At 42.2% G+C, this 25,665-nt stretch overlaps 1 protein-coding gene across 1 annotated transcript in view; it reads left to right on the plus strand.

The window, feature by feature from the left end:
* The first annotated feature begins 889 nt into the window (after positions 1–889).
* Positions 890–25,665, plus strand: part of Kcnab1 (potassium voltage-gated channel subfamily A regulatory beta subunit 1) — a 242,741-nt gene continuing 217,965 nt past the window's right edge. The window contains exon 1 of the mRNA XM_059265427.1: positions 890–1,249. Coding sequence (XP_059121410.1) covers positions 1,029–1,249 — 221 coding nt within the window. The 5' untranslated portion in view covers positions 890–1,028. The remainder of the gene's footprint in view (positions 1,250–25,665) is intronic.

Here is a 25,665-nt window from a genome sequence, read left to right on the forward strand (position 1 = left end):
TTTCAGGAAACTTTGAACTTATCTGCATAAGAACTAATGTGCAGAGGAGAAATGAGCCCTTATGAGGCTAATAGCAGAATTCCAAGCTGTGTTCCAGCGAGCCAGACAGTATTCACGTGTTAATCACTGGCATGTTACTGTGAGGAGCACCCCACTCAGCCTTCTCCAGTTCCAACTCTTGTGCTGCAGCTAGATTTGGTGGCACCTAGGCAGAGCCCCCTGACGGAGCAGCCCTCCCAGTCCTGCTCCAGTAAGGAGTGGTCACAGTGATCTTTCCTTCCCATTGCACACAAAGGCAAGGCGCTCCTTAAAGGGACCTTCCAGCTCCTCCATGCAGTCGCCAACCCGAGTAAGTGCCGGCTCAGAAGCCCCAGCTTTCGCCTGAGGATGAGTGGGGAGGGGTCTTAGGACGCCTCCACCTCCGCATCCTCCAAAACCGGAGAGTGAGGCAGCTGACTGGCAGAGTGGATAGAGACCACGGGTCCGCGGGGCCCCGCTTGCTGTTAGCTGCTTCTTGGGATGCTCCTCTCCAGTTGAGCCTCCTGCCTGTAATCCAGAGGGTGCTGGCGGCGCATCTTGCGGTATGCCTGCGTTGCTTTGAGCCAGCGCCCAGAAGCCAGCCCTCCGCATTCAGGCACCTCGGACTGGCTCCAGGCAGGGCTGTGTGCAGTCACCATGAACGCTCAGCTCTAGGCTTCTGCACCAGCCTCCTGACCACATGGATCTGGCTGTTTAATCAGCCGAGATCACAGCCTGGGAAGATTGGGAAGGCTGATCCGCGCTCCAGCTGCTGAGACAACTTCCAGCTTGGCTGTTTACTTCTTTGGGTCCCAGGGACGCTGTCCTGCACCTCAGCTTCTTCTGCCACTCTGTGGGCTCTGAAGTCAGCTGCCGGGACTCCTCTGAAGGCATCCAGGAAGCGGGGGCAAGAGGGGTTAAAAGACAGCAGAAATCCCCCAACTGCTCACCCTCTGCCGACCGCCTGTGCTGTGGGGTTCTGAGAGGACCTTGCGCTGTCCTGGGAAGCAATGCAAGTCTCCATAGCCTGCACAGAGCACAATTTGAAGAGTCGAAATGGTGAGGACCGACTTCTGAGCAAGCAGAGCTCCACCGCCCCCAATGTGGTGAACGCAGCCCGGGCCAAATTCCGCACTGTCGCTATCATCGCTCGCAGCCTGGGGACCTTCACCCCTCAGCATCACATTTCTCTCAAAGAGTCCACCGCGAAGCAGACTGGCATGAAATATAGGTATGGATGAGAGGTCTCTCTGCCCGGGGTTTTCATGTTCTTTGCAAGTGGAGTCAGGCAGTTCTTCCGTTTTGAAGTGACTTAACTCAGTGCTGTTTTGCTTAATTTAGAATTCTCAGGTGTTTGCTTTTAAATTAGACTTTTGGGGGGAGAGGTGAAAAAGCCCAAGGTGGTGTGCAAGCATGCGTGCGATATTTAAGATGTGGCCCATTTTGCATATTCTAAGTGTTATGAACATTTAAGACCTAAATGAATTCCAGACCGTAGAGAAAAGACACAGGAACTGGAAACTCCTCTGTCAGGAGAGTTTGTGAGAAGCAGAAGTGTGTGTCCTGCCTGATGCACAGACAGGAGATTCTGGGCTCATCCTATCAGAACAGTTTTCCATCCCACATGGCGCCCTCACCTTTGAGAGACCACAGTAACATGCTAAGCACAGGTTTTAAGGAAGGTCTGCGGTAGGAAGAAACACCTATAATCGTAAATTCCAGTGAGCACTGCTGTATTTATATCTAAATTGCGGCCTGAGATGAATGAAACAGGAATGTTGTGAGATACAGAGGGTCGGTTTTTCAAGGCTCCTAGATGTCTTGCGTTTCTATTTCCTGTATCACCAGGAACTCATTGTTTTCACAGATGGAAATCTCCCTGTAGTAAAAACAATTCACCATGTCCTGATGTGATTTCTGCCACCTCACTGTGTTTGTTTTGCGCCAGCCCTCTGGACATCAGTTCTGGAGCACTGCTGCGCTTCCAGTTTCTAACTGAGGAGACAAAGGAGAGAAGCTATGTCACATCCCCCAAGTCCTTGGCTACCCTCATTTGCAGATGAAACTGATCATTGTTTACTTTTATCTCTCTCTCATTTGCTAGAAGCCAGATTTTAGGATAAGGCGAACTCCGTACAATTAAAATACTGCGTATGTAAGACTGTTTTCTGGGTGAAGTAAGCATTTAAACTTCTCTATAAAAGTTGCCCTTGGTGAAAGTTTATCTGCAGAGTTAAGGGAACCCTTCCATGGCAAGAGCAAACCTTGTCCTGATGTTTTCAAGTCACTGAGAAGGATAAGCTTTGAGTGGGGATAGGAGGAAGCTACCCGTAGCTGAAGCTCTGGGCCACAACTGCAGGGTGAGGACAAGCCATAAAACACCTGACTGTGGCCCATTCCTCTGAAGTGTGGGTATCATGAGTCCTCCGCTTTCTCTTGCGTTCGGAATGCTCAGGGAACCCCACAATGACGTCTCCAAATGAGACTGCAGTCTCTGGGGCTCTGGCATTTTCAGTGCAGTGGCACACAGGCAGCCTTGGTCCTACGCACAGTGGGTGCTGCTGAGCCTGCGTTGAAACTGATGCCACCAGGACAGAGTCCAAGAACAAAGCACTCCAGGCTGAGGGGTCTCCAGTTGTGATCTGCGGTGTTTGGCAGAACAATAAATGGTCTTCCTGTAAGGCAAAAATTAAAAAGCCATGTCCCTACTGTGTGGCCACAGGAAGCTGTGCGTTGTGTTGCAGGTGTTTGTCATGGAAGAGTTTTGTCTTCCTGGGTTTGGAGTCAGGAGCTCCATTAAGGTTTTGCCGTCAACAGAGTTGAACTCAGATTGTACTGTAACTGTCTCATTCCCAGTACTGGCAGCACGCACACAGTGCCTTTCATCGCTTGCAGCTAAGCACAGCTCTTCACTGACAATCATCTGGGTTCTTCAGCACTCTTGAGTTTGTGGTAACTAAACAAAATGCCCCTTTTCCAGTCCTCTTCTCATTCAGAACCACTCCGTCTATGACAGGTGGTTTATGTGTGTGTGAATCCGACTTCCCTCCTTCAAATTCTACTCCGAGTGACATTTATGAGAAAGATTATGAGATAATGTCATATGCATGCCAAGCTTTCTTAGGTTATGGAGGAGTAGGGCAATTACTGTTTCCCCAAAATAGTAGGAATATTTTTATTGCCTGAATTATGTTTTTGTTACATTGTTTCATCTAGAATACAATGCAAGTACATGGAGTGGTTGTTAAGAATGAATAGTAAATGACTTTGTGCAAAAGGGAAGGTGACTAGTTTGTCTGGAGAATCACCTGTGAAACCGGGACCGTAAGCTAGTGATTAATTGTGATCAGAACGATATCCTTATTCTTGAAGATGGTTTCCACGTTAGAGCTTTGAAAACAATCCAAGAAGCTTGTTCATAGTTTTCCTCAGAAATATTGTGTAGTGAAGCATTCTTCTAGCCAATAATAACTTATTGCACACTTATTCTACACGAGAACTGGGTATTTAAATGCAGAAGCCAAACAAGACTTTGGAACTAGCTTCAAGTTGGGAAAAGGAAACCAGCAGGTAGATGTTGGAGTTTTCTGCTGTGACACACTCTCGTAGGGCTACACACTAGGGTGCTATTCCTGTCTGTTCTGAGGCTGCTGACTCTGCTTTCACCCTATATCGAGTGATTTTATCTTGGGGCATGTAACTGCCCAGATCTCCCACACACTTCACAGTCCCGCCCTTTCAGGTTCAGCCTTGCGGTAAGGCGCTGGTGTTCCTTGGCAGGTTAGGGCCTGCTCATAACCTGAAGAATAAGTGGGCTTCCTTCTACTTCTATAATGGTTGTGACTTTAAAGTCTCAATTCTTAACCTAGGAATATCAACCATAGGTCAAAAGCTCAGGAAACCGGGGACTCAGAAACAATGGATATATTTGTACAAATCTAAATCTTGTGATGTAATTAGATTCTCACCAAACCGTGTAAGAATCTTCTATCAAACTGGATATTTTTTTTCAAGGCTTACTATGGAAAAAATAATCTACTAGAACACACTGCTGTTCAAATGTTGCTGTTAGCAGAAGAACAAGAATCTTCCCAGTATTTACTCCGGGGCTATCTGTATCTAAGACTGTTCTCTGCTTTGGTAATGCATGACCATTACTTTGTTTTAGTTTCCTGTGTTTTTGGTCTGCATTCACCACTGCAGCACAATAGCTGGGTGGAAACTGCAAGCATATAATGTGATGGATCTCCAAACGGCAGACGTACCCACACACGTGAACTTTTCATCCTCCCCGACCCTGCAGAGCTAATGAATCAGTTAGAAGTTAAAACCAGGTTTCTTTACTGGCTTTTCTGTTTTAGGGGAACTTTTTAGAATGCTACAGCTGTTAATGTTTGACATGGTTCGGACCTTTTGTCACTATATAAAAACATATTTGTATTTATCAACCCCCTCTTCTTGTTCTGAAATTATTTAGTTCTATAATTTAAATGTTGATAAATTCAGTTTTATTAAGAAAAATGTATTTGAACCATGACAATATGACCTCGTGCTGTGTCGTTACATAAAGCATGCTTTGCAGTTAGTGAGTGTGGAGCTGGACATAGGCTTTATAATATTTTAATGTTAACATTACATATCTGAGAAGTAATCTTTAAATCCCATTTAAAAACTTCCAATTTTCCTGTTTTTAGCTAGCTGCATTTTACCATTAAACTTCTAAAAATAATTTTAGTGTGCAGGAATTTTTTTAAGTGTACAAATGATTTCCATGGCCCACCAAATTTCCAGTGGCAGCATAAGAATACCATGGTTTCAAAACTTGAAAACTGATTTGTAAAGAGAATTGACTCAGATTTCACCAGTCATGCATGTGTTCATTTGGATGTGTCTATGTGGTTTCACCAGAGTAAAGAATCGGAGCATTTTCCCTGTCACAAGGCCTCCTTGTACTGTTCCTTTAAAGCCACATCTGTCTGTTCCTCTCTAGTTACTAGTACTCAGTCATCACCAATCTGTGACATATCAGTAATTTCATTCTTTTAAGAATATTATATAACTGGAAACATACAAAAAATTATCTTTTAGAAATGGCCTTTTCTCCCCTTGGAGAATTTTTCTCAGAGAAGTAGGGAGAGAGAATTGTGTAGCCACAAAAGGGATCAGATTTCTGCATCATGGAAATGTAGAGGAAGACATTAAGACAAAGGGTGGACATCAGTAATGGGGGATCCACCAAGGAGTTGTGAAGCAGTGTCTGCTCTCAGTTCAATTAAGTAACAATTACACCTGGCAATTGTTCTTCCAAGATCTAAGAGTTTAGGTCTGAAATAAGAGAATGTGTGTTGAATTTCATAACACTCTTGATCTTAGCAAAATCAGGACTGCACAGAAAAGACACAGACCCTATCCCAGATGCTCTTCTGTGCCACTCCTCAGAGTCGCGTCTTTAAAGCACACATTGCATCCATGGCCCTGTACCTTCTGCATCTTTAAAGCACACATTGCATCTATCGCCCTGTACCTCCCACAAATAGTGGGTGGATTTTAAATCAAAGCAATTCAAAGAAAAGATCAATCTTATCAGCTGATTACATAAAAGGCACAGTGTGTGTGTGTGTGTGTGTGTGTGTGTGTGTGTGTGTGTGTGTGTGTTCATGTGGGGAAAGTGGGAGGAAAGGGTGGGCTGAAAAGATATAAGAGAAGAGCCAAATCTGTAGTTATATTTCAGATGAAAATATTTGACTTTAGTCCAGAGAAGGGAATAGCCTGGTTATTTAAAATGCCAAATTTTTAATTAGAAAAAATTTGGTGAATGCCATTATGATTTGCACTGACGCCCATGGGTGTGGGCTTTCCTCTCTGCCTCAAAGCCAAATGGTGAGAATGGAGAGGTGGAGGAAACTTCCTAAAAAGTAGTCGCTGAGTCAGTCTCAGAGAGTTTATTCCACCTCTGCAAGGCAGCAGTCAGGAGTCTGGCATCCATGGGATGGTGAGAAGCTGGTGGGAGGGAAAGGGGGACCACAGGATGTTGTCAGCAAATGTTGTCCCAGTTCCATGGCTCTGAAAGTGTGGGGGTGGGCATGGGGACTATGTATATGTGTGCTGCTGCCCAGGACTGAGCACAAGTGTATGGGCAGGAACTGATCCACAGTTTCCAGAACCATCTCACTTCCTTGCCATAGTCTTGGATGTGGTTGCTCCACATGGAGCATTGTGTCTCCAGTTCACTGGATGACTCTCCTTCAAAGTATCGCCATGTTAAAGAAACTTTTCTGTTTTTCATTTCTTCTAACTTGTCAATTCATGGTAATTAGGATAAATGTTCTGAGAGGAGAAAAGGATCTCATCAGATTCAAAAGAAAAAAATCAAACTCCCAGGTTTCACTTTGATTTTTCAAACTCACTTCATTAAACTAACCGTCATTCTTTGATAGATTAATAAATGGGTAATACGAGATTCGGGCAAAGAAATTCGATCAAAACAGAGGAGACTTGGCTTCATTGAGTATGTCTTGAAACTACTGCAAAGCAAGAAAAATACCTTCACGAGAATAATAGAATTCATAAACATTGGTTCACAGGTGTCCATGAAGAATTTCAAAGCTGGGTCAGCAAGACGATCTAATCCAAGCCTGACAACTGAGTTCACCTAGTACCCACAGTAGAGGGAGAGAATTGATTCTTGGAAATATCTCCTCTCACCTCCTCACATTTATAAATAAATACTTTAGAGACTTTCAAAGCCATTGAGACAAATACTAATTAGATGCGATAAAGAAATTATTTCATATCAGAAGCTATCATTTTTCTTATGTAAGAAATACTTTTGTCAACAATTTTCCACTCTCCAGAATTAGAAATAGAATGTTGAGGCCAATTTATGGTGAATGTGAATATACATCTGATAATTTCAATATTGAGAGCTATTATTATAGTATGACTTAAGGGGTATTGATTTGTCAAGGGGCATTACTAAGGGTGCCTCAGATACCAGCTTGAGGAGTGACATTGCTTTATACAAAACACCACTTCCTCAGTCAGAGTTACCCAGGAAATCAAGGCAGTGATCAAGGCCAAACTCAAGCCTCCTGACTCCAAGAACAGGGTCCGTGATGTTCCGTTAGCTTTCATTCTGCAGCTTCTGAGTCTTGGCCCATTTTTTAGCATGAGAAAGAAGTAAAGGACCTCAAAGGGTCTCCACAGCAACTCTATGCTGTTGCATGTCCTAAAGCCAGACATAAAGTAAACTCCAGATGATAGTGTGCATACTATTATAGTATTTAAAGTACTGATGCCTCAGAAAGAGATTCACCAACCCATGGGCAGGTGAGCAGATGGGGCCACACATCAGTGCTAGGCAGAAGTACTCATCTGGCCTCTTGAGACTGACACCTTCTGTGCTAGTCGAGACTGCTTTAAAAACTTTGGCCCTGAAAATGAGAATCAAAATACATTTAAACATCTTCACAGGTTAATCTTCTGGTACCCAGATTGGAAACCAAACCAGAAGCCCAGCAGTAATTTTTATTTGCTGGAATCAACAGCCAGAGAGGACTTGCATGGGCCATCTGGTCCAGTCCTCGTGAGAAATCTGTCCTGCTTTTCCAATTTGCTCCATGCAGCAACTACTTATAAGGCCTTTGAAGAAATCTTGTATAATCTCCTTTCACAGCAGCCACAAAAAGTTTGGCTTGTCATCTTAAGAACCAGAATCATTCATTAAGCTTTTAAGTCCTGGGAGGTGAGGGGTGAGTATTTTTTTGTGTCTCTTGTCTGGACCCCGCAGTCAGATCAGGGAGGAAAACGAAGACAAAAGGCTGTGGGGTAAGAAAACAAGGGAGGCACAGGGCACACAGAGGTGTACAGAGGATTAACCTCCTGTAGACAGCTGGGAAGAGGGACTTTTCCATTTTGGTCCTTGCACCTGCTCAGGTGTCCTGAGTGTTCCACTGCTGGACCATCCAGGAGCTGGTATACTTCATGGTTACACAACAGCCCTGCTGACAATGTACTCAGCTCTTTAATGCTGCATTGGAATCTTCTCTGTCTGTTCTCCACTGAAAGGAAAATGAGCTAGCAGTAATTTCCTGCCTCATGAGGGTTCCGGCACTTGAAAACCATTTCCACAACTCAGCCTCCTAATTTCCGGAATGGTTCTAGCCTTTTCCATTCCTCCTAGATTTCATTTATAATTCCCAGCTGTGATTGCTTCTCTGGTTTAAACTTTTCCCATGATGACTCCCTCCCCTTTACGTCACTCAGTGTTGGATACATCTGGACCTGGCATCACAAGATTACCCAATCCAGAAACTTCTTTGGAACTTTGCTTTCATTTCTTGACCAGGGTTATTATTTGAAAGAGGAGAAAATGGTATTTTAGCTAGCATTTGAAAATGTAGTATGTAGCACTCAAAAATACTCTAACTTTCTAGCCTAATGGGATCTAATTGTGCTCTGAAGACTTTATGAGATCATCAACTCTAAAGGTTATGGTGCCCATTGAAGTTTCTCAGAAAAAAGAAATAGGAAGGGGTTTCATATTGAAATTTCAATGACAGTTGAGTATCTAGATAGAAAAACTAAGTTTGTAATATGATTATTTTACTTTCTTAGGTATTCTACAGACAGCATATTTTAGCCAAGTAGCTATAAAGGCAGCCACATATGAATAGTGTTAATCATCAAGAAAATGTTGCTGTATTGGCAATTAACGTCTCTCAGGACCATGTCGCAGAAGGGACTCAGCCCTCTGTGATGAGCTAGCATCTACTGGAAAGCCCATGTGGTTTCTCCGAGCTCTATTGTAAGAAAGACTCCTGTGAAGCACATTGTGGTAAGAACCCAGATTTTTTTGACTTAAGTTCCATTTTAAACCAGGTTTTTCATGTTCTTGGATTTTTTTTTTAATTTAATATCTGTGGACCGAGGCTACAACAAGCTCATTATAAAAGTCAACTGTAGAAGTAACGTGGCTTTAATGAATGCTGCTTCCCCCTTGTCTCAAGAACCAGCACAGTGTCCCTCTGGGGCCTTTCATGCAACCAGACCTCCTGACCCACAAATACTCCATTTCCCAGCCGTGTATGCACAAGCATTTCTTCGTACTAGTGTCTGTGTTTACTTATAAAACTGGAAGTGCTCGGGAGAAATCTTAGTGGTCTTATTCCGGAGGGCCTTCATTGTGATGCAAAAATATATTTGTTCCGTTTTAAAGAGAAAAAAATTAAACTATTATGAGATCCAAATACAGTGAGGGAGTTGAGGAATGTGTATCCAACCACATAGCTAGTCACTCAAAAATTTCATGGATCATTACATTTTGCCTCTATTCAAATACAATTTTTCTGGAAGTAGTCCCCCTGAAAATCAGAAGGCCCAATCTATTCATGAACTCTCAGGATAACTCCTTAATCAAAAAAGCAGGTGAACATTGTCTAAACATTTGATTTTGTGTCAGATATTTCCTGAAAGATTCAGTGGAACCTTCTCTGGCCCTATTTTAGAACAACAGATGAATTAAAGAGAGATACAAGGGCCATTAAGCAAAGCTAGAGCCACTGAGATGGCACAGAGGGTAGATGTACTTGCCATGATGCCTGATGGCCTGTGTTTGATGCCCAGGACCTACATGGTGACGGGAAAGACAGAAATCATCTTCCAACTCCTCAAGTCCACTGTGTTGCATAGACACACAAATACACACACACACACACACACACACACACACAGGAACGCATGCATACACATGCACACCAAATAAATCAATGCTTAAAAAAGCAAACTGAGATTTCATGCATATAAGTTTTCTATTGTAATAAGTTACCACAAATCTAGTGCTTTGAAACACCATGTATTTTTTCTTTCACATGGAAGTGAGAAGTCTGAACACAAAAGTCAGCAGGGCTGTGTTCCTTCTGCAAGCTTCAGTGCAGAAACCATTCCCCTCCCTCCTCATCTTCTAGAAGTCACCTTCATCCCTTGGCCTGTGAATCCTACCTCCCTCTTCAAGTATATCGCCCCAACTTCTGCTTCTGTCTTTACATCTTTTTCTAACTCTGACCCTCTTCACTCTTATAAGAATTTCTCTGGTACCAGCAGGCCAATCTTGGCAACACAGTATAACCTTCCAATCTCAAGACCTCTCACTTCATTTTGCCTATAAAGTCCTTTTATCAGAGAGGGAAATAGATTCACAGGCTCGGTGACTAGGGCAGAGATGTTCTTCATAGCCCATCATCATACAGCCTGCCTCATAACGTGTGAACATGTATGTCAGAGAGCAGAGCTAAAGGGACCCTGTGGGAACAAGCACCATTTCCCAATCACGTTCTCTGGAGTGTAAGACTTGTTGAAGGGAGGCAAGACAGCAAACTAGCAGTGCGATCATTTAAGTTCCAGAGTGAAGGAGAAATTCAGCCTGAGTCAGAAATTAAAACTCCCATTTATACTGTGTAAAGCTGGTATGATAAAGTTTAGTTTAGGCCTTGATAGTTACCATTGTGACATCTGTTGCTGGAATTTGGTGCACCTCCTTTATTCCCTCACTAAAATTGAGGCAGTATTAACAGAAAAAAACAATGTGATAGCCATAAAGATCAAGCTGAATCGAACCATCATTAGAATGTTCCAAGCTCAGAAAATGTATCTGCCTGCACATCTCCTGGCTGTAATCAATGATGTATGATATTCTAACTCATTCCTAGCACTTGGGGTCCTGGGAATGCATAACAGCAGTCACTCTTTCTCCTGATGCTATGCATCCGTGGGGCCCTGTGCACTTAGGGTCCTAGGAATGCATAACAACAGTGACTCTCCCGATGCACGAATCCACAGGGCTCTGTGCACCTCATATAACGGAACCTCCTCACCCTTCCATTCCACCCATGCTGCTCCTGCTTCATTAGTGCTGTCAGAGCCATGCTGTGGAGGAGGGAAGGAGTTTCTTGCCAGGATGTGAAAATCTTCTTCTGAGCCTTTATATTATTCATTTGAAGGCACTAGGTTATTTTATTTTCATCACAAAGGAGCTTTTCTTCTTATTAATCAAATCCTGACATATTCTGACAGAAATTTTCTGATGTCTTAAGCCTGATGTAGTTCCCTCTGTGAAGTTCTGCCTTACAGGCCATCCTAGTTAGCTTTGATTGTCAATTTGACACAGCCTAGAATTATCTGAGGAGCCTCATTTGAGAAATTGCCCGGATCAGGTTAGCCTATGGGAGTGTCTGTGAGAGACTGTCTTGGTTGTTAATTGATAAGGGTTTGGGGGGCACCCCATTATGGGTTTCTCCTGGACAAATGATCTGGGATCTATATAAATACTAGCTAACATCTGCCTGGGAACGAACCAGAGACTAAGGCAGCAAGCAACATTCCTGCATGGTTTCTGCTTGAGGGTCTTGCTTTGGATTCTGGGCTTGACTTCCTCCAGTGATGGACTGTGACCTGGAAGTGTAAGATGAAGTAAACACTTTCTTCCACAAGATCCTGTTGGTCAGGGTGTTGTATCATAGCAATAGAATGAAACTAGAACATTTGTCCACAGAAGTGGTTCTTGGTTCTTTCCATCACCTTCAAGAGATCAGTTAGTAGCCTATCACTATCTGGAATAATAGGGTTTGAAGATCAGACTCTTGATGCCAAACCACTGAAGTCTCCATCTCTTCTCTTGGAATGGGACCAAAAAGTACCAGATTGCCTCTTGCTTGGCGAGAAATATTAGTGGACCACAAATCAAAATGAGATAAGGGGCAAACTTAGAGGAATGGAGAGCTAAAATTGAAGCTTGTTGTAGAAGTTAGTCTCTTGTAACCAAATAACACAAGGCCTGAATAAGAGAGAAATGAGCAAATGACTCCTTAGCTGGTCAATTGTGCTGCCAACCTGTAAGCCAGAGCTAGAAGGCAAAGCGTGGGATAGAACGCAATCACTGCTGAAATCATTCTAAAATAGAAATTGATGAGCTTTGCCATAGAGTCCTTCTCATGGCTACATAACTACACATTTTTAGCCTGTTGGAAATTTCTCTATAAGGGCAGAATGGCAATATATTTAGAGTAAAAAAGGTACCTGGGGTCACTCAGGTAGTACCCCAAGGATAGAAGAGGGAGTAAGAAGACCTACTCTTGATGTATTCTAAATTATTATCAACGGAATCTGTTGTCTAACCAAAAATATATTCCTTATGCTTAATAGGACTAAAATGATGTTGATTACTGTTGACAGTAGAAAGGAAAAACAAAGGAGCTGGAGATGCATGCTCACCCCACTAATGAATCAGCCTGATTGTAAGTCGTTGGTGGCCACTGGGGAAGTAAATGTGGTGAGTTCAGTAAGCATCCTTTAGTCTCATTCCTTAGCAGGAAAGCAGTACTGTCCCGTGGTGATAGTACTAATCACAGTATTTGGTCTTATTTTAACAATTAGTTTTAGAAATATAAACATTCAAAAATGGTCATCTATAATTTTGCTTGTTGATTATTCCTGCTCAGCTTCCCAGCTGGTTCTACCCTTGTTTTGAGATGGCAATACCTCAGCAACAGGATTTTCTGGTTATTACACCATATAAATAACACTTTGCAAATACAATTTTACTTTATACTGATTGCCTCATGTAAACACTTAAGTCAAGGATTTGAGCAAATTTAATTAGCATTATTGTCTAGCTTGAGAAAAGCCTGAAAGGTGTCATCAGTAGACTTATGTCCATCATTAATCATGGGAACCAGGGCAAACTCCAGAACTAAGTGACACATTGTGCCATCTGCAGCATTAGGCTTTTGCTTTCACAGCTCAGTTCAGGCTCCTTCTGGCTTATACTGTCTCTCAGACTGACCAGCACGTATGCTTATATGCGTGACTTTGGATATCTAACAGTGGCACATGGCATTTCCAGACAGGGTTCCGTTTTTCCCCATTGGTATGAGGCAGTGGACTATCCAGGTGCTCAGTATTTGCATCTCTACAATACCCACGAGGCAAGATGGAGGCAGGACCAGAGGTCACAGTGATGCAAAGAACATGTGATGAGGATTTCAGAGCTAATTCCAGAAGCCACAGGCTGATAGAAGGATCAGCCACTGTGTGGGGATTTTGTTTGTTTTTATTTCTGTCAGCTCAGGCTATTATTCCCAAGAAAGAAATAAGTGCATCTTCAAATTTTCACAGTCAGAATTACACTTTGCTCATGAGGATAACATTTTTGAGTGGTTTTGATAATTATTCATCATATATATGTATATATATACATATATATGTATATTTAGTCCACTATGAAGATCAAATGTATATATGTGTGCACATGGATTTAACACATTTCTGTGTGGCAGAAAGGGTTAATGGTTTGGTGAGAGCATGTACCTATTTAATCAGTTTTGTCTTTGATAACAGGGCCTTAAAGTGGATCTAGCAACACCTCTTCAGGGCTTCGGGTTGTTTTGAAGATTGCATGAAACAATACATGGAAAGTAGCAATAATTATCTACTATAATTGTCTACTAGAGTAGAATACAACCCTCCTGGCTTCCAACCCAGACTCAGTTCTCTATCAGATCTTCCCTTTTCATATCCATGAGTTTCGTTCTTCCCTTCACAGATAGAAATCCTCTTTGCTATTGACCATGGCTGCTGAATAGCATGGCCAGTCCTTCCTGGCAACCAAATTATTCTGCCATGCTGACTAGATAGACCCTAATAGTTGCACCTAGTTTCTGTTACATTAATCTATATCCAGCTTGTTCCAGAAAAGAATCTAAGGTGACTCTCAAAATTACATGTGTTACAAGAGAAAAGAAGACTAAGGGCGCTGAGCAGAGAGAGGCATTAAGGATGCTTGGACCATGTCCTGTGCTGACACTAAAGAATACAAATGTCCTCCAAAAAACATTTGCTGTCCATTCCTTCTTGTTCCGAAAGAGAGAGTGCAGCAATGTGAAGGGTCCTGGGGGAATGATTGTGCACAGACTGCTAGAGCCTTTGTTATTGTTGGTCTTCTGCTAAGAATAGGCATTCATAAAATAGAGTTATCATTTGATCCTTTACAAATCAGGGTGATAAAAGCAAAATGGTTTACAAAGCTGTATTCCCTGAGCAATGACACATCAAGTCACAGAGCATCAGCTGACGAACTATACTTTAGGTGCATTGTATATTTTAATAAACAAGGATTATAGGTTGGTAATTACCAACTCTTAAAATGATATCAAAACTCTAAAACTCACTTTGCTACAATGCACTGTTAGTGTTGACCAGAACCCTACATGCAACAGAACTGATTGAAGCTTCTGTGCGCACACCTAGTCACTCTGTCCTTCTCTCAGTGACTTCAGCTTCCTAGGAGACTGAGTTCCTGCCAGTCTCTGAGACCACTTGAGACCCCAGTTCCAGGTCCACTAGTTCCAGCCCCCAGGGATCTGCATTTTCTTCTAAGATGGATCTACAGAGAAGGATCTGGTTGAGTTACTCTGTGACTGGTAAGGTGACACCATTCAGAGTCACCAGTGTAAGATGTCTCTAGCAAGTAGTATGATTCCTTAACTGAAGAAAGTATTTTTTTTTTAATTTTTCAAAACACCTAAGCTTAGTGTGGAGTGAGATTTGAGAGACATTTTACATATATCTCACTGAGATTCTGCCTTTTGGGGGTCTAGTGAAGAACCCGTGAGTCCTGTAAGCCATGCTTTCTGAAGTCCTCAGCCCTCTGTACAATCCCAGAGAAGGTGGTCCTGGGCTAGGAGAGAGACTGGCTCCCAAGCTATGAGTTCTTATTCTCTCCCAACATCTACGAATACCCGCTGTGGTTTTTCAAATCAGCAGCATTAAGAAAGAGCTCCTTTGTGGTCCTTGGTGCTTGGGAACATATGACCCAGGACTTTGGCCCAACTCTAACAGCATTATGAAGGAAGAAGCTGCAAGTGAACCAATATTGTCTGAAAGTTAAGTTTCCTTTGAGCTTGGAGGAAGGGGGAGGGGGTCCCTTGGATTAAAATTAGCATAATTCATGCAACAAAAAAAAGTGTTAGCAGCTGTACTGCTTTCAATACCTGAGATTCTTAGCCCAGGATTCTCTCTTTGCATGCACTTTGCAAGATGGGGAAGGAGAACTAGACTGAGAATCCAGGCATCATTTCAAGATGGGAAACCAGCCAAGCAGTACAACGACATATGTTTCGTAGTACAGAGACAAGTCTCCACGCTTAGCCATGCAGAGACTACTGATTCGATTTCAGAACAGAAGTTATTTTTATGAAAATAGGGAGCTTCTCTTATTTGGATTTTTTTTTGTCATTTCATTTTTGTTCTTCCACTGCCACAGGATTAGAAACTATTTTCTTGGTAACAAGTCTCCTCTAACCAGTACATTTTTTTTTTCCTCAGAAGATGAAGTGATGTCTTCACTTAGGACATGGGAGAATTTTATTAAAATTGAAGTTGAGTTTGTGGTGTGGAGTTGACCCTAAATAGGAAATGAAGGCTCAGTATTTGTTCTGGAGCCTTTATCTCAGCTCTGAGAAAGAGAAACCAAGGTGTCTCCATTCATCTCTGGGCCAAAGAAAGCACAACTGTGTGAATGGGAAGCCACTGATGGACAGCACTTAACCAGAATCTCAGGCTTAATTCCAATCACTGTGTAGCGGGAGGCAGAGGGCAGGCTATGTTCTTGCTGTGAGAACTCCTTTTCTACTTTCTTGTGGTTGTTCCAAATAGAGTAGGAATTCTGCAGAATAGAATATAAATTCCTGACTACTAAGGCCAGTGGGTTCAAAAGAGCTGATTCATTAACAAATCCTCCTCGGGCACCAGCTCTGTGCCAGGTACTGTTCTGGGTACTGATGATAAGGCAGTGAACAAAAACAGAGCCTTTACCTTTGAAAGCTTAGAAATTAGAATAGGGAGAGAGAAAATCAAGCAAGTAAGTGCTTAGCATATCAGGAGGCATCACTTGCTATGAAGATAAATGGTGCGGAAGATGGAAGGTCATAGAAGAAGCACAGAAGATGTACAGAAATGTTTTAAACAATAGTTTTGACTTACTCTTTGAAATTCCACACATGTATTCAATGTATCTTGATTGTATCCCAGCTCATCCCTTCCAGTTATTCCCAGAACTCCCCCCAATACATCTCTTTCCCAAGTCCATGTCATCTTTTAAGTTTTTTTTTAAATTTTTTACTATTTTTAAGCCACTAAATTTAGTTAGTATTGTCCATATTTTATGGCTGTGGGGTCACCCACCAGGGAACAGACAACCTACCAGTGGCTACTACCCAAAGAAAATTGACTCCTCCCCCACTCCAGTATCCATCATCTGCCAGTAACTTCTTAGTTAAGGATGCAGCCATGGTAGATCATCTCCCATCCAGGCTGGAATTTTTAACTGGCTTGATTGTGTGCATGCCTTGTGCAGGTTACCACCGCTAAAGTTAGTTCATGTTACAACAACTATATCATGTCCAGAAGATGGCCTTTCACAACATTCCCAGCATCATCCAGTTTTTACACTCTTTCCATCCACTCTTCCATGATGCTCCTAGGGTCTTGGTGGGAGGTGAGTTGATACAGATATCTCAGTCACTTATTCTCAGCCTTTGAGCAGTTATTAATTTCTGCCTTAACTGTTGCCTACTTCAGAAAGAAATATCTATGGCCAAAGTTGAAAGAAGTCCCAGTCTGTAGGTATAAGCACAAATGTTTAGTAGGAAGTTTGACAATGTGACTATTTCACAAAAACAATGACAGTAGATCTCCCCCCCACCCCCGCAGGATCTATGACCTCCTTAACCATGGGTTTTAACCATGTTTACAGTGCCAGACTGTAATTCCCTCCTATGGGGCAGGCCTCAAATCTCATCAAGAGAATGATTGGTTACCTCTATAACTAATCTTACTATTATTGGCCCATTTGAGTGTGTCTTGCCTCATAGGTCAATAACATAACATGTAGGGGCCAGCACTGTATAAGACCATTGATGTCTTTTCTAACCAAGCAGCCTGCATAATACCTTCCAGCACTATGAAAGCTAGCCAGCAGGAGAGAGTTTATCAATTCAAGACTGATTTCTCTGTGTCCCATAACTAAAATGTATAATGTGTATAACAACAGGATCTTACCATCTACTGGGAAACCAAGAGCAATAGCAATATAATTTTTTTGGAGAGGATGCTTCTGGGGCCTCCCTGATCAATAACTCATATATAGGTAGCCCACACTTAGCACCGAGAATTTCATTTAATAACCCATGTCTTCTGGGAACAGCATTGTTCATCCACTCAGGGTACAAACTCCTTCTTAATTATATTTTTATTAACTTACAAGCTAGTGAGTCTTCATACAACTTCTTCAAACATCCTTGATTTTGGTTAACCTGCCCTCTACCCACTTCCTTCCCCTATCTCTCTGCCCCTCACTCCACCCCCACTTATGTCTTTAGCTCCAGGATCTCCCCTGTTCTCTCATAACATGGTTCTGTCATCCTTTCTTGTTATAATGGTTACTCATATTGTAAGATCATGTATTCCCGTACAGTTTTTTCATAAAAATGTTGGCTAACCCTTCCCCTGTTCCCTTGTTTCTCCATCTCCACCATTCCACCAGTCAGACCTTCCTGTCCCCAGTATTCTCTCTAGACTTTCATTCTACTTATCTCCTACTGTCCCCTTTCCCTAATGCATCCACCACCACTGGCCCTACTCTAGTTTCTTGGCTTCCACTTGTACTCCAGGTAAAAACACACAAAAGATTCAAAGCTAGAATCTACATTGCTGTGGATGTCTTTCTGTATGTTGTGAAAATGTGTTGCTATGATTGATTGATAAATAAAACACTGATTGGCCAGCAGCCAGGCAGGAAGTATAGTATGGGTGGGATAAGCAGAGAGGAGAATTCCGGGAAGTGGAAGTCTGAGTCAGGAGACATGGCGAGACACTACCAGCTGCCACTGCCATGAGAAGTAAGATGTAAAGTACCAGTAAGGCACAAACCACGTGGCAACTTATAGATTAATAGAAATGGGTTAATTTAAGATGTAAGATCTAGCTAGCAAGAAGCCTGCCACGGCCATACAGTTTATAAGTAATATAAGTCTTGTTGTGTTTATTTGGGTCTGAGTGGGACTGGAGAAAACTCCAGCTACACTACATATGAGAGGGAACATATGGTGTTCATTTTTCAGGGCCTCTATGACCTCAGTCAGTATAATTTTTTCCATTTCTATCCATTTACCTGCACATATCATGTTTTTATTTTCCTTTACAGCAAGGTAGTAGTCCAGTGTGTATGTGTACCACATTTTCATTATTCATTTATCAGTTTATAGACATCTATGATGATTCCATTTTCTATATTTTGTAAATAGATCAGCAATAACCATGGATAGAGGAGTATCTCTGCAAGATTATATAAAGTCCTTTGAGTATATTCCCAGGAGTGGCTTGATATTTCTAGTTTTCCGAGATTTCTCCAGACTTATTTCCAAAGTACCTGCATCTATTTATACTTCCACCAACAATGTAAAAGTGTTCTCTTTGCCACATACTTGCCAGAATTTCTTATCATTTTAATTCCTGACTAAGGCCATTTCGACTGGGGTGAAATGGACTCTTAAAATAGTTTTAAGCTGCATTTGCCTAATGGTTAAGGATGTTGAACACCTTTTTAAGTATTTATTTGGCCATATCTTCTCGTGAGAACTTTCTTTTATATTCCAGAGCCTATTTTTAATTTGATTGTTTTCTTGGTGTTGTTTTTTTTTCAAGTTATTTATATAGTCCAGATACTAGTTAGATGTACAACTGACATATATTGGGAACATTTTTTGAATAATATTTGACCACAGATTAGAAGAAATTGAATGAGTAAACTCTTGAACATCTGGAAGAAGATACATTCAGGCAGAGGAAACAGAGAGTGCAAATGTCTCAGTGAGTTCGCTGTGTCCAAAGAATAGTTAGGTATAAACTGACACTGGAATGGGCCAAGCATGGGGAGAGAAGCCAAAAGCCACATCATGGCCCCTGGGTCCATCATGACAACACTGGATTTCAATATGGATGAGACAGAGCCATTGTACAGTCTAAGGCTGAGCAGCAGTGTGATCTAACAGGTTACACAGACCATTTGAGTTTCTTGGTGGATGGTACAAGTGCAAGTCAAAAGACTAGTCAGAGAGACGTTGTTGTCGTGGTCATGAGGATGAGGTGGCTTGAACTGCAAGGATGGGTGGAAGTGGTGAGAAATGGCAGACAAGCCCATCATGCTGGCACTGCATTTCCCTTAGAGATTCTGATCTGGGTTGTCCATTAGGACAGTTGGCTTTGAGCTGGAGCCAGAGCACCACTTATATTCACTAATGCTGAACAAGCCTTTCACCAATAAAATGGTAGGTGATGATAATGTCTCTTTTATGGGTTGCTAAAATTAAAGTACTGATTTTGACATTTTTGATTTATCAATTTAAAGTTAGAAAGCATCTGATGGGTGTAGTTGGAAGATTTCTCCAATCCTGCCAGGCCCCCACAGTTCCATGGCCTGCTTATAAAATAATCCCTCAGAAGCTTATATTAATTATAACTGCTTGGCCAATAGCTCAGGCTTATTACTGACTAGCTCTTACACTTAAATTAACCTGTAATTCTTATTTATGTTTAGCCATGTGGCTTGTTAACTTTTCTCAGTTCTACCTTGTCATCTTGCTTCCTCTGTGTCTGGCTGGCAACTCCTGACTCAGCCCTTCCTCTTCCCAGAATTCTCCAAGTCTGCTCACCCTGCCTATACTTCCTGCCTGGCTACTGGACAATCAGCGTTTCATTAAACCAGTGTACAAAAGCATTATCCCACAACAGATGGGTAGGCTAGGGAGATTGCTCCCTGCTTAAGCCCTGGCCACACAAATGTGAGACTGGGTCAAGATCCTCAGAAATCCACATAAATGCCAGGTCTGCATGCCTACTCATCTGGAATTCCAGCCTCAGAAGACAGAGATGGGGATCGCTAGAGTAAGTTGCTAGCAAGACTAATATCAGCTAGCTCTGGGTTTGACTGGGAGACCCTGCCTCAATAAATAAGGTAAAAGAGCAATTGAAGATGATTCCTGATATCAACCTTGGGCTTCCATGCTTGCACATACCTGTGCATGTGCACCTACATACATGTGCATACATATACATGCAAAGAACATGAATACACATCTGTACTACATATACGCATGCACATGAAACATTGAGAGTAAAAGACTTCTTATGGTCAATGTCTAGGGTTTTTGTGGGTAAAGCCCTTTGTTCTGAGCAACTATAGTTAAGTGAATGGTAATGTTTTCAACTGATAGAATGTTAGCATTTATGATCTATGGACAATTGGGATTAAAAAATTGACATATACTGAGTATTTATTAACATCATCATTGACTTTCACTTAAAGCCATTTTTTTCTTTTACTTGAGAGTTTATTGTTTTTCCTCTTGTAAAAACAACAGCAATCCTTATGAATTTCAAAACTAGTAATAAAAATTTAATCAAAACATTTATTAGGAATTGATATTTTATTTTTGCCTTATCTAATTCTTCCTGGATCTATCCTGTAAAAAATTAATCAACTCTGTGTGTGTGTGTGTGTGTGTGTGTGTGTGTGTGTGTGTGTGTGTGTGTGTGTTATGCAGCATGTATATAAGAATATGCATATATGCATGGGTGAGTGTGTATAAGCACATGTATGTGTGTGTATAAGTGTGTGTTAAAGCCAGAGGTTGAAGTAAGGTGTTTTTCTCAGTTTCCCTCCATTTTATTTACTGAAGCAGCATCTCTCTGAACTCAGAGCTCATGATTTGGCTAGTCTGGACAGCCAGCTTGCCCCAGAGGTCCCCTGTCTCCAACTGTTACCACTGGGATTGCAGATAGCCTACCACACTCACCCTGGGCATCCAAACTTCAGTCCTCACACTATTGTGGAAAGTATTTTATTGACTGAGTCATTTCCTCAGCTCCAAAATCAGCTTTCCAACATAAAAAAAGCCTGACATGCAATTGTATAGATATTTATTTCCCTGACAAAAGAAATCTGAATTTCAAGTCAGGATCATTTCAGCTTTTAACAGTCACAACCAAGCATTTTGCAGGTGCAGCCCTGTGCAGCAAAGCAAGGGTGCCTCTCTCCTAACCACAGAAGCTTACCACTCCCTCATTATGTAGCAGCAGCAGCTAGCACAGATTGCCAGAGCAAAGAGGTCCATGCACTCTCCTTGTGTCCCACATAAGTAAAAAATATCTAGTTCTTATCTGTTGTGGGCACAGTGTCATGGTAGGGTTGCCAGTTGGAGACAATGTATGATATAAAATTGATTCCTCCATTGCTAACTTAAATTATTAAATGGGTTCTTTCCCTCCACACCAGAGCCAAGAGGACCTCTAAGAGCATGACGTATAAACTTGCAATAATGCTCTACCATCTTCAAGGTCAGAGATTGTGATAGCATGTCATTTTGAAAGTTTTGAAGTACATACTTAAACATTACAGACTGTGGAGGCCAGCTCATCCAATCCTGTGGCCAGCATCAGTGAAACAGAAGCTAGATTTTCTAGGCTTACAAAAGGTTTTCCTACTGTTAGCAAACATCTTTTTGAGCAAACCTATTGTCAAGAGTGCCTGGTCAATGAAAGCAGAAGTCTGGGGCTTCACAATTCTAGAAACTAAAGAGAAAACTGGGTGCTTAATGTTGTCTTTCCTATTGTTCTGACAGCTGCCTAAGTACCTAACTTATCCCAGAGAGGGCCACAGCAATACCAGTCTAGATTACCATGCCTGTAAATCTCCCTTCCTAAGTTAATATAGAAGGCTTAGTGAAAAGAATGTTTTCTAAGGAGTGCAGTGGTCTTTCTCTTCTGGTAACCTCCCTAAGTGAAGAGAGTATCTGTCCCCTCAGAGCCAAGAAGAGGACTCTAAGACAATCACTATAAACTTATTGAAATGTTCCACAGTGTTCACATGCAGGTGGTGACATAATGCCATCTTGACAGCAAATGCCAGTAAGGATGGAGTGTCAGGAGAAAGATGGCTGGTATGACTTGAGGTAAGGAGACAAAGGATCCAGATGTAGAAAAGCAGGATCCGTTTGGGTTAATAGACCCTACATACTGAAGGAACACGAAGAAAGTACATCATGCAGACTTCTGGCCAATGCAGGACAATAAGCATTACCAGGAATAAGTGTGATGTGACATGTTATCTCAGGGTCTGTAGACTTGACTCATGAAGCATTCATCCCCTGAGAACCATTTACCATCATCTATCTGCTCAGGTCTAAGAAATCAAGCCAGATCAGCAGTTAGGACCTGAACATGGGAAAAACAACAACAACAACAAAAAAAAAAACCCAAAAAACAAAACAAAAAAAAAAACAAAACTGGGCCTTCCTACCAGCACAGAAGAAAAGAGATTTTTTTTTTCTGTTTCTCTTTTTTAATTGGACCAACACTAGAAAAATGTGCAAAGAAAAGGGAGGCTGAGTCTCAGGTCCAGAAGATGTTCCCCTTCCCCTGCTCTTCTATGCTAATAGTGTGGACTAGTAGAGCCTACTGTGGGTAGAGAAGGGAGCTATGAATTAAATATGAGGTTGATGTTTTAAAGAGAGCATAGCTGAGTCTTAGAAAGTGTTTTAAGAATGAAGAAATTCAACACTTATGGACTTGAGCCAACATAGCCCCGGTGGAAGCTCTCACACAGGGGAAAATGGGTGGGACTGGTTCAAAGGCGTTGAAAGCGTAAGTAGAAAATGAAACCAGTTGAAGTTTATATCCTAATGAGTTAAGGCAAGAGTGCGTGAAGGAGGCATAGAGATGGATGAGATCAGCTCTAACCCAACTGTTAAGAAGGTTTTGGAATAAGGGTGGGGCTTGAGTCTTACTGTTGAACATAGGGAGTATATGAGACTGGGAGAAAGGTGAGCCCTGGGAGCCAGGACTAGGGCAGCTTGGCAGGAAGCATGAGGGCACTCAAGCGGACATCATGGTGCTGAAGTTGTGAGTTCTATATCCAGATCCCCAGACATCAAGAAGAGAGAGTCACTGGGCCTGGCTTGGGCTTCTGAAACCCCAAAGCCCACCCCCAGTGACACACATCCTCCAACAAAGCCACACCTACTCCAAGGGCACACCTCCTAATCCCTCCCCTGTGGTGCCACTCCCTAATGATCAAATATTTGAGCCTCTGGTGGCCACTCCTATTTAAACCACCACAGTAAGCAAAAGTGTCCCTTAGGATGATAATATTCCATGCCCCAGGGGTAGGGCTAAGGGACTGTGACTTGTTACTTCTACGTCTTTCTGCAGCCACATTTATTGACTATATTCCATCCCTTTTAAGTGTTTAAAGTGCTCAGTGGGTACAGTGTGGGACCTGAGGCTCTGCAGCCTAATGACAGCTTTTTACTTAGAAGGCAAGAATCTGTGTTTCCACACAGATTGACAGTGGTCAGAGCTGGGACAGCATATTCATGCGCATCTTATTTATGCTACTTATAGTCCTGCTGTTCTCTATGATTTTAAACGACTCTGCCCCACTCCTGGAAATGGATTAGAAACTATGGTAACAGGATGTTATTAGAATGGGTAGAGCTTAGTGCCATGCACAAATAGAGTACTATGTGGATTCCATGTGAAAGCTGATAGTGTGGGTGCCACTCCCTGAGTAAGTGGGTGACAAGCACTGAAACTACATTTATATAGCAGATTTATACCTCCTCTGGTAAGAAATATGTATATTAAACTTAAGATGAAAAAATAACCTGTGTCTTTACCTTGAGGAGACAAGTTCCCAGAGGTTTTAAATAGGACAAAAAGCAAACATTGGTTTTTTTGGAACACCAGGAAGGGAAATTATAATAGGCTAAAATCAATAAAATCTCTCCAAAGGATATGTACAATTTTTGCCAATGATGAACATGGCAAGTGTCTCCTGATGAGACTAAATTTGTGCTCCATTGAATGATCAAATTCTACCATGAAGAACTAGACTTTGGGGCCCAGAGAGACGGCTCAGCAGTTAAGAATGCTTGCTGTTGTTGCAAGAGACCCAAGTTCAGAAGTTCAGTTCTCAATACCCACATTGGGTGGCACACAACCACCTGTAACTTCAGTTCCAGAGGCTCCAACTCCCTCTTCTGGCCCATACAGACCCTTGTGTGTAAATTCCCCCACACAGAACATACATATACACACAGTTTAATTAAAAATAAAACTTTTAATTGGTCATAATTTTTAAAAGGTAACAGATCGTTATGAGCTCATTATTCACTCAGTCCTTTCCCTGAGGTATGTGAAAATTTCTCATCCGAAGATCATGTTAGCAGCTGCCCCTTTCAGCTCCAAGCCCCTTCTTCATGCAGCTCTTCTTTCCCATTTCCTAGAAATGGCCACAAGCCTGGCCCAGGCAGAACTAGCCCCTAAGGTCCTGTTACTTAAGCTCATGAGTGTTTCTTTCCCTGTCTCTTGTCCCCTGCATTTCATGCTGGATCTTTTTGATCCACTTTTCTATGTCTTAGGAAATACTGTAGGCCTCATACTTCTGCAGTACTAGTAACCCGCATTAGCTCAAATACGTACACAGAACAGAAGCTCATTGGAAAAATGTAAGCAAATTATAATGAGTATATTCAGTGTGAGAAGGGTCTGTATCTTTAATATTTACTGAATTCAATATTGAAAGGGACTGGGAAAAAAGTAAAAAAAGAAGAGATTTGTAAGACATGACAAATCTTCCCCTTTTTTATTGGCAGCTCTGTCAAGCTGAGTAACGTTCCCCCACAATATCCAGGTCCTAACCCTTGCATTGTGAATGTGTGGCCCACAAGATTTGTAGTGAAGGTTCACTTAGAGGTCTTGAATTGAGGGGATTATCCTGGATTATCCAGGCACACCTTAGTGTAACAGCAAACATCCTCACAAAAGTGAAGTAGAGGGAAATTCTGAGACAGAAAGTGATTCACTGACAGCAGAGAGATGGCAAGATGTTCCCAGCTGTGTCTGAAGAGGGAGGGGAAGGCTGAGTCTGACAAAATGCAGAGGCACAAATGAAAAGACCAGGAAGTGGTTCTCTGCTAATATCTCCTTGAGGAGCAGCCCTGGCTGCCCTCACCATAGTCCCAACGTTTGCCTGGTGAAACTGACTCGGCGTGTCTGGCTTCCACGGCCCTGCAAAGTAATCTTCAGTTCTTTGAAGCTACCATATGCATGTTCATTTGTTGCAGCAGCAAGAAGAACCTAATGCAGCCATCTATCACCATGACAGGGCAAAAGGTACAACCCAGAAAGGAGAGAGGAGATGCTATCAGTGTGTGAGTGACCAGAGCTGGAGTGTCATTTGCAATTGAGCCCCGCTCTGTGGAGGCCATCATGATTTCGGTGGGAAGCACCACTTTCCAATGCAGCCTGCCTTTTCCAACTGATTAGAAGCATCCCCCATCTCGGCTCTGTGTGTGTGTGTGGTCCCTCATCAGCCAAGGACACTACTGGCTATCTGGTATATAACTGTCTTATGTGCTGGCCCAGAAGTGACCTCCTGCAGGGCAAGGATCCATCTTCTTTCTTACTGAGCACCTGCCACATAGTGGGCACTTGGGAGAAGACCTGGAAGTGAGAGTATAAAAAGGAAAATGTAAG

Source organism: Peromyscus eremicus, chromosome 6 (assembly GCF_949786415.1).
Source record: "Peromyscus eremicus chromosome 6, PerEre_H2_v1, whole genome shotgun sequence".
Lineage (NCBI taxonomy): Eukaryota > Metazoa > Chordata > Mammalia > Rodentia > Cricetidae > Peromyscus > Peromyscus eremicus.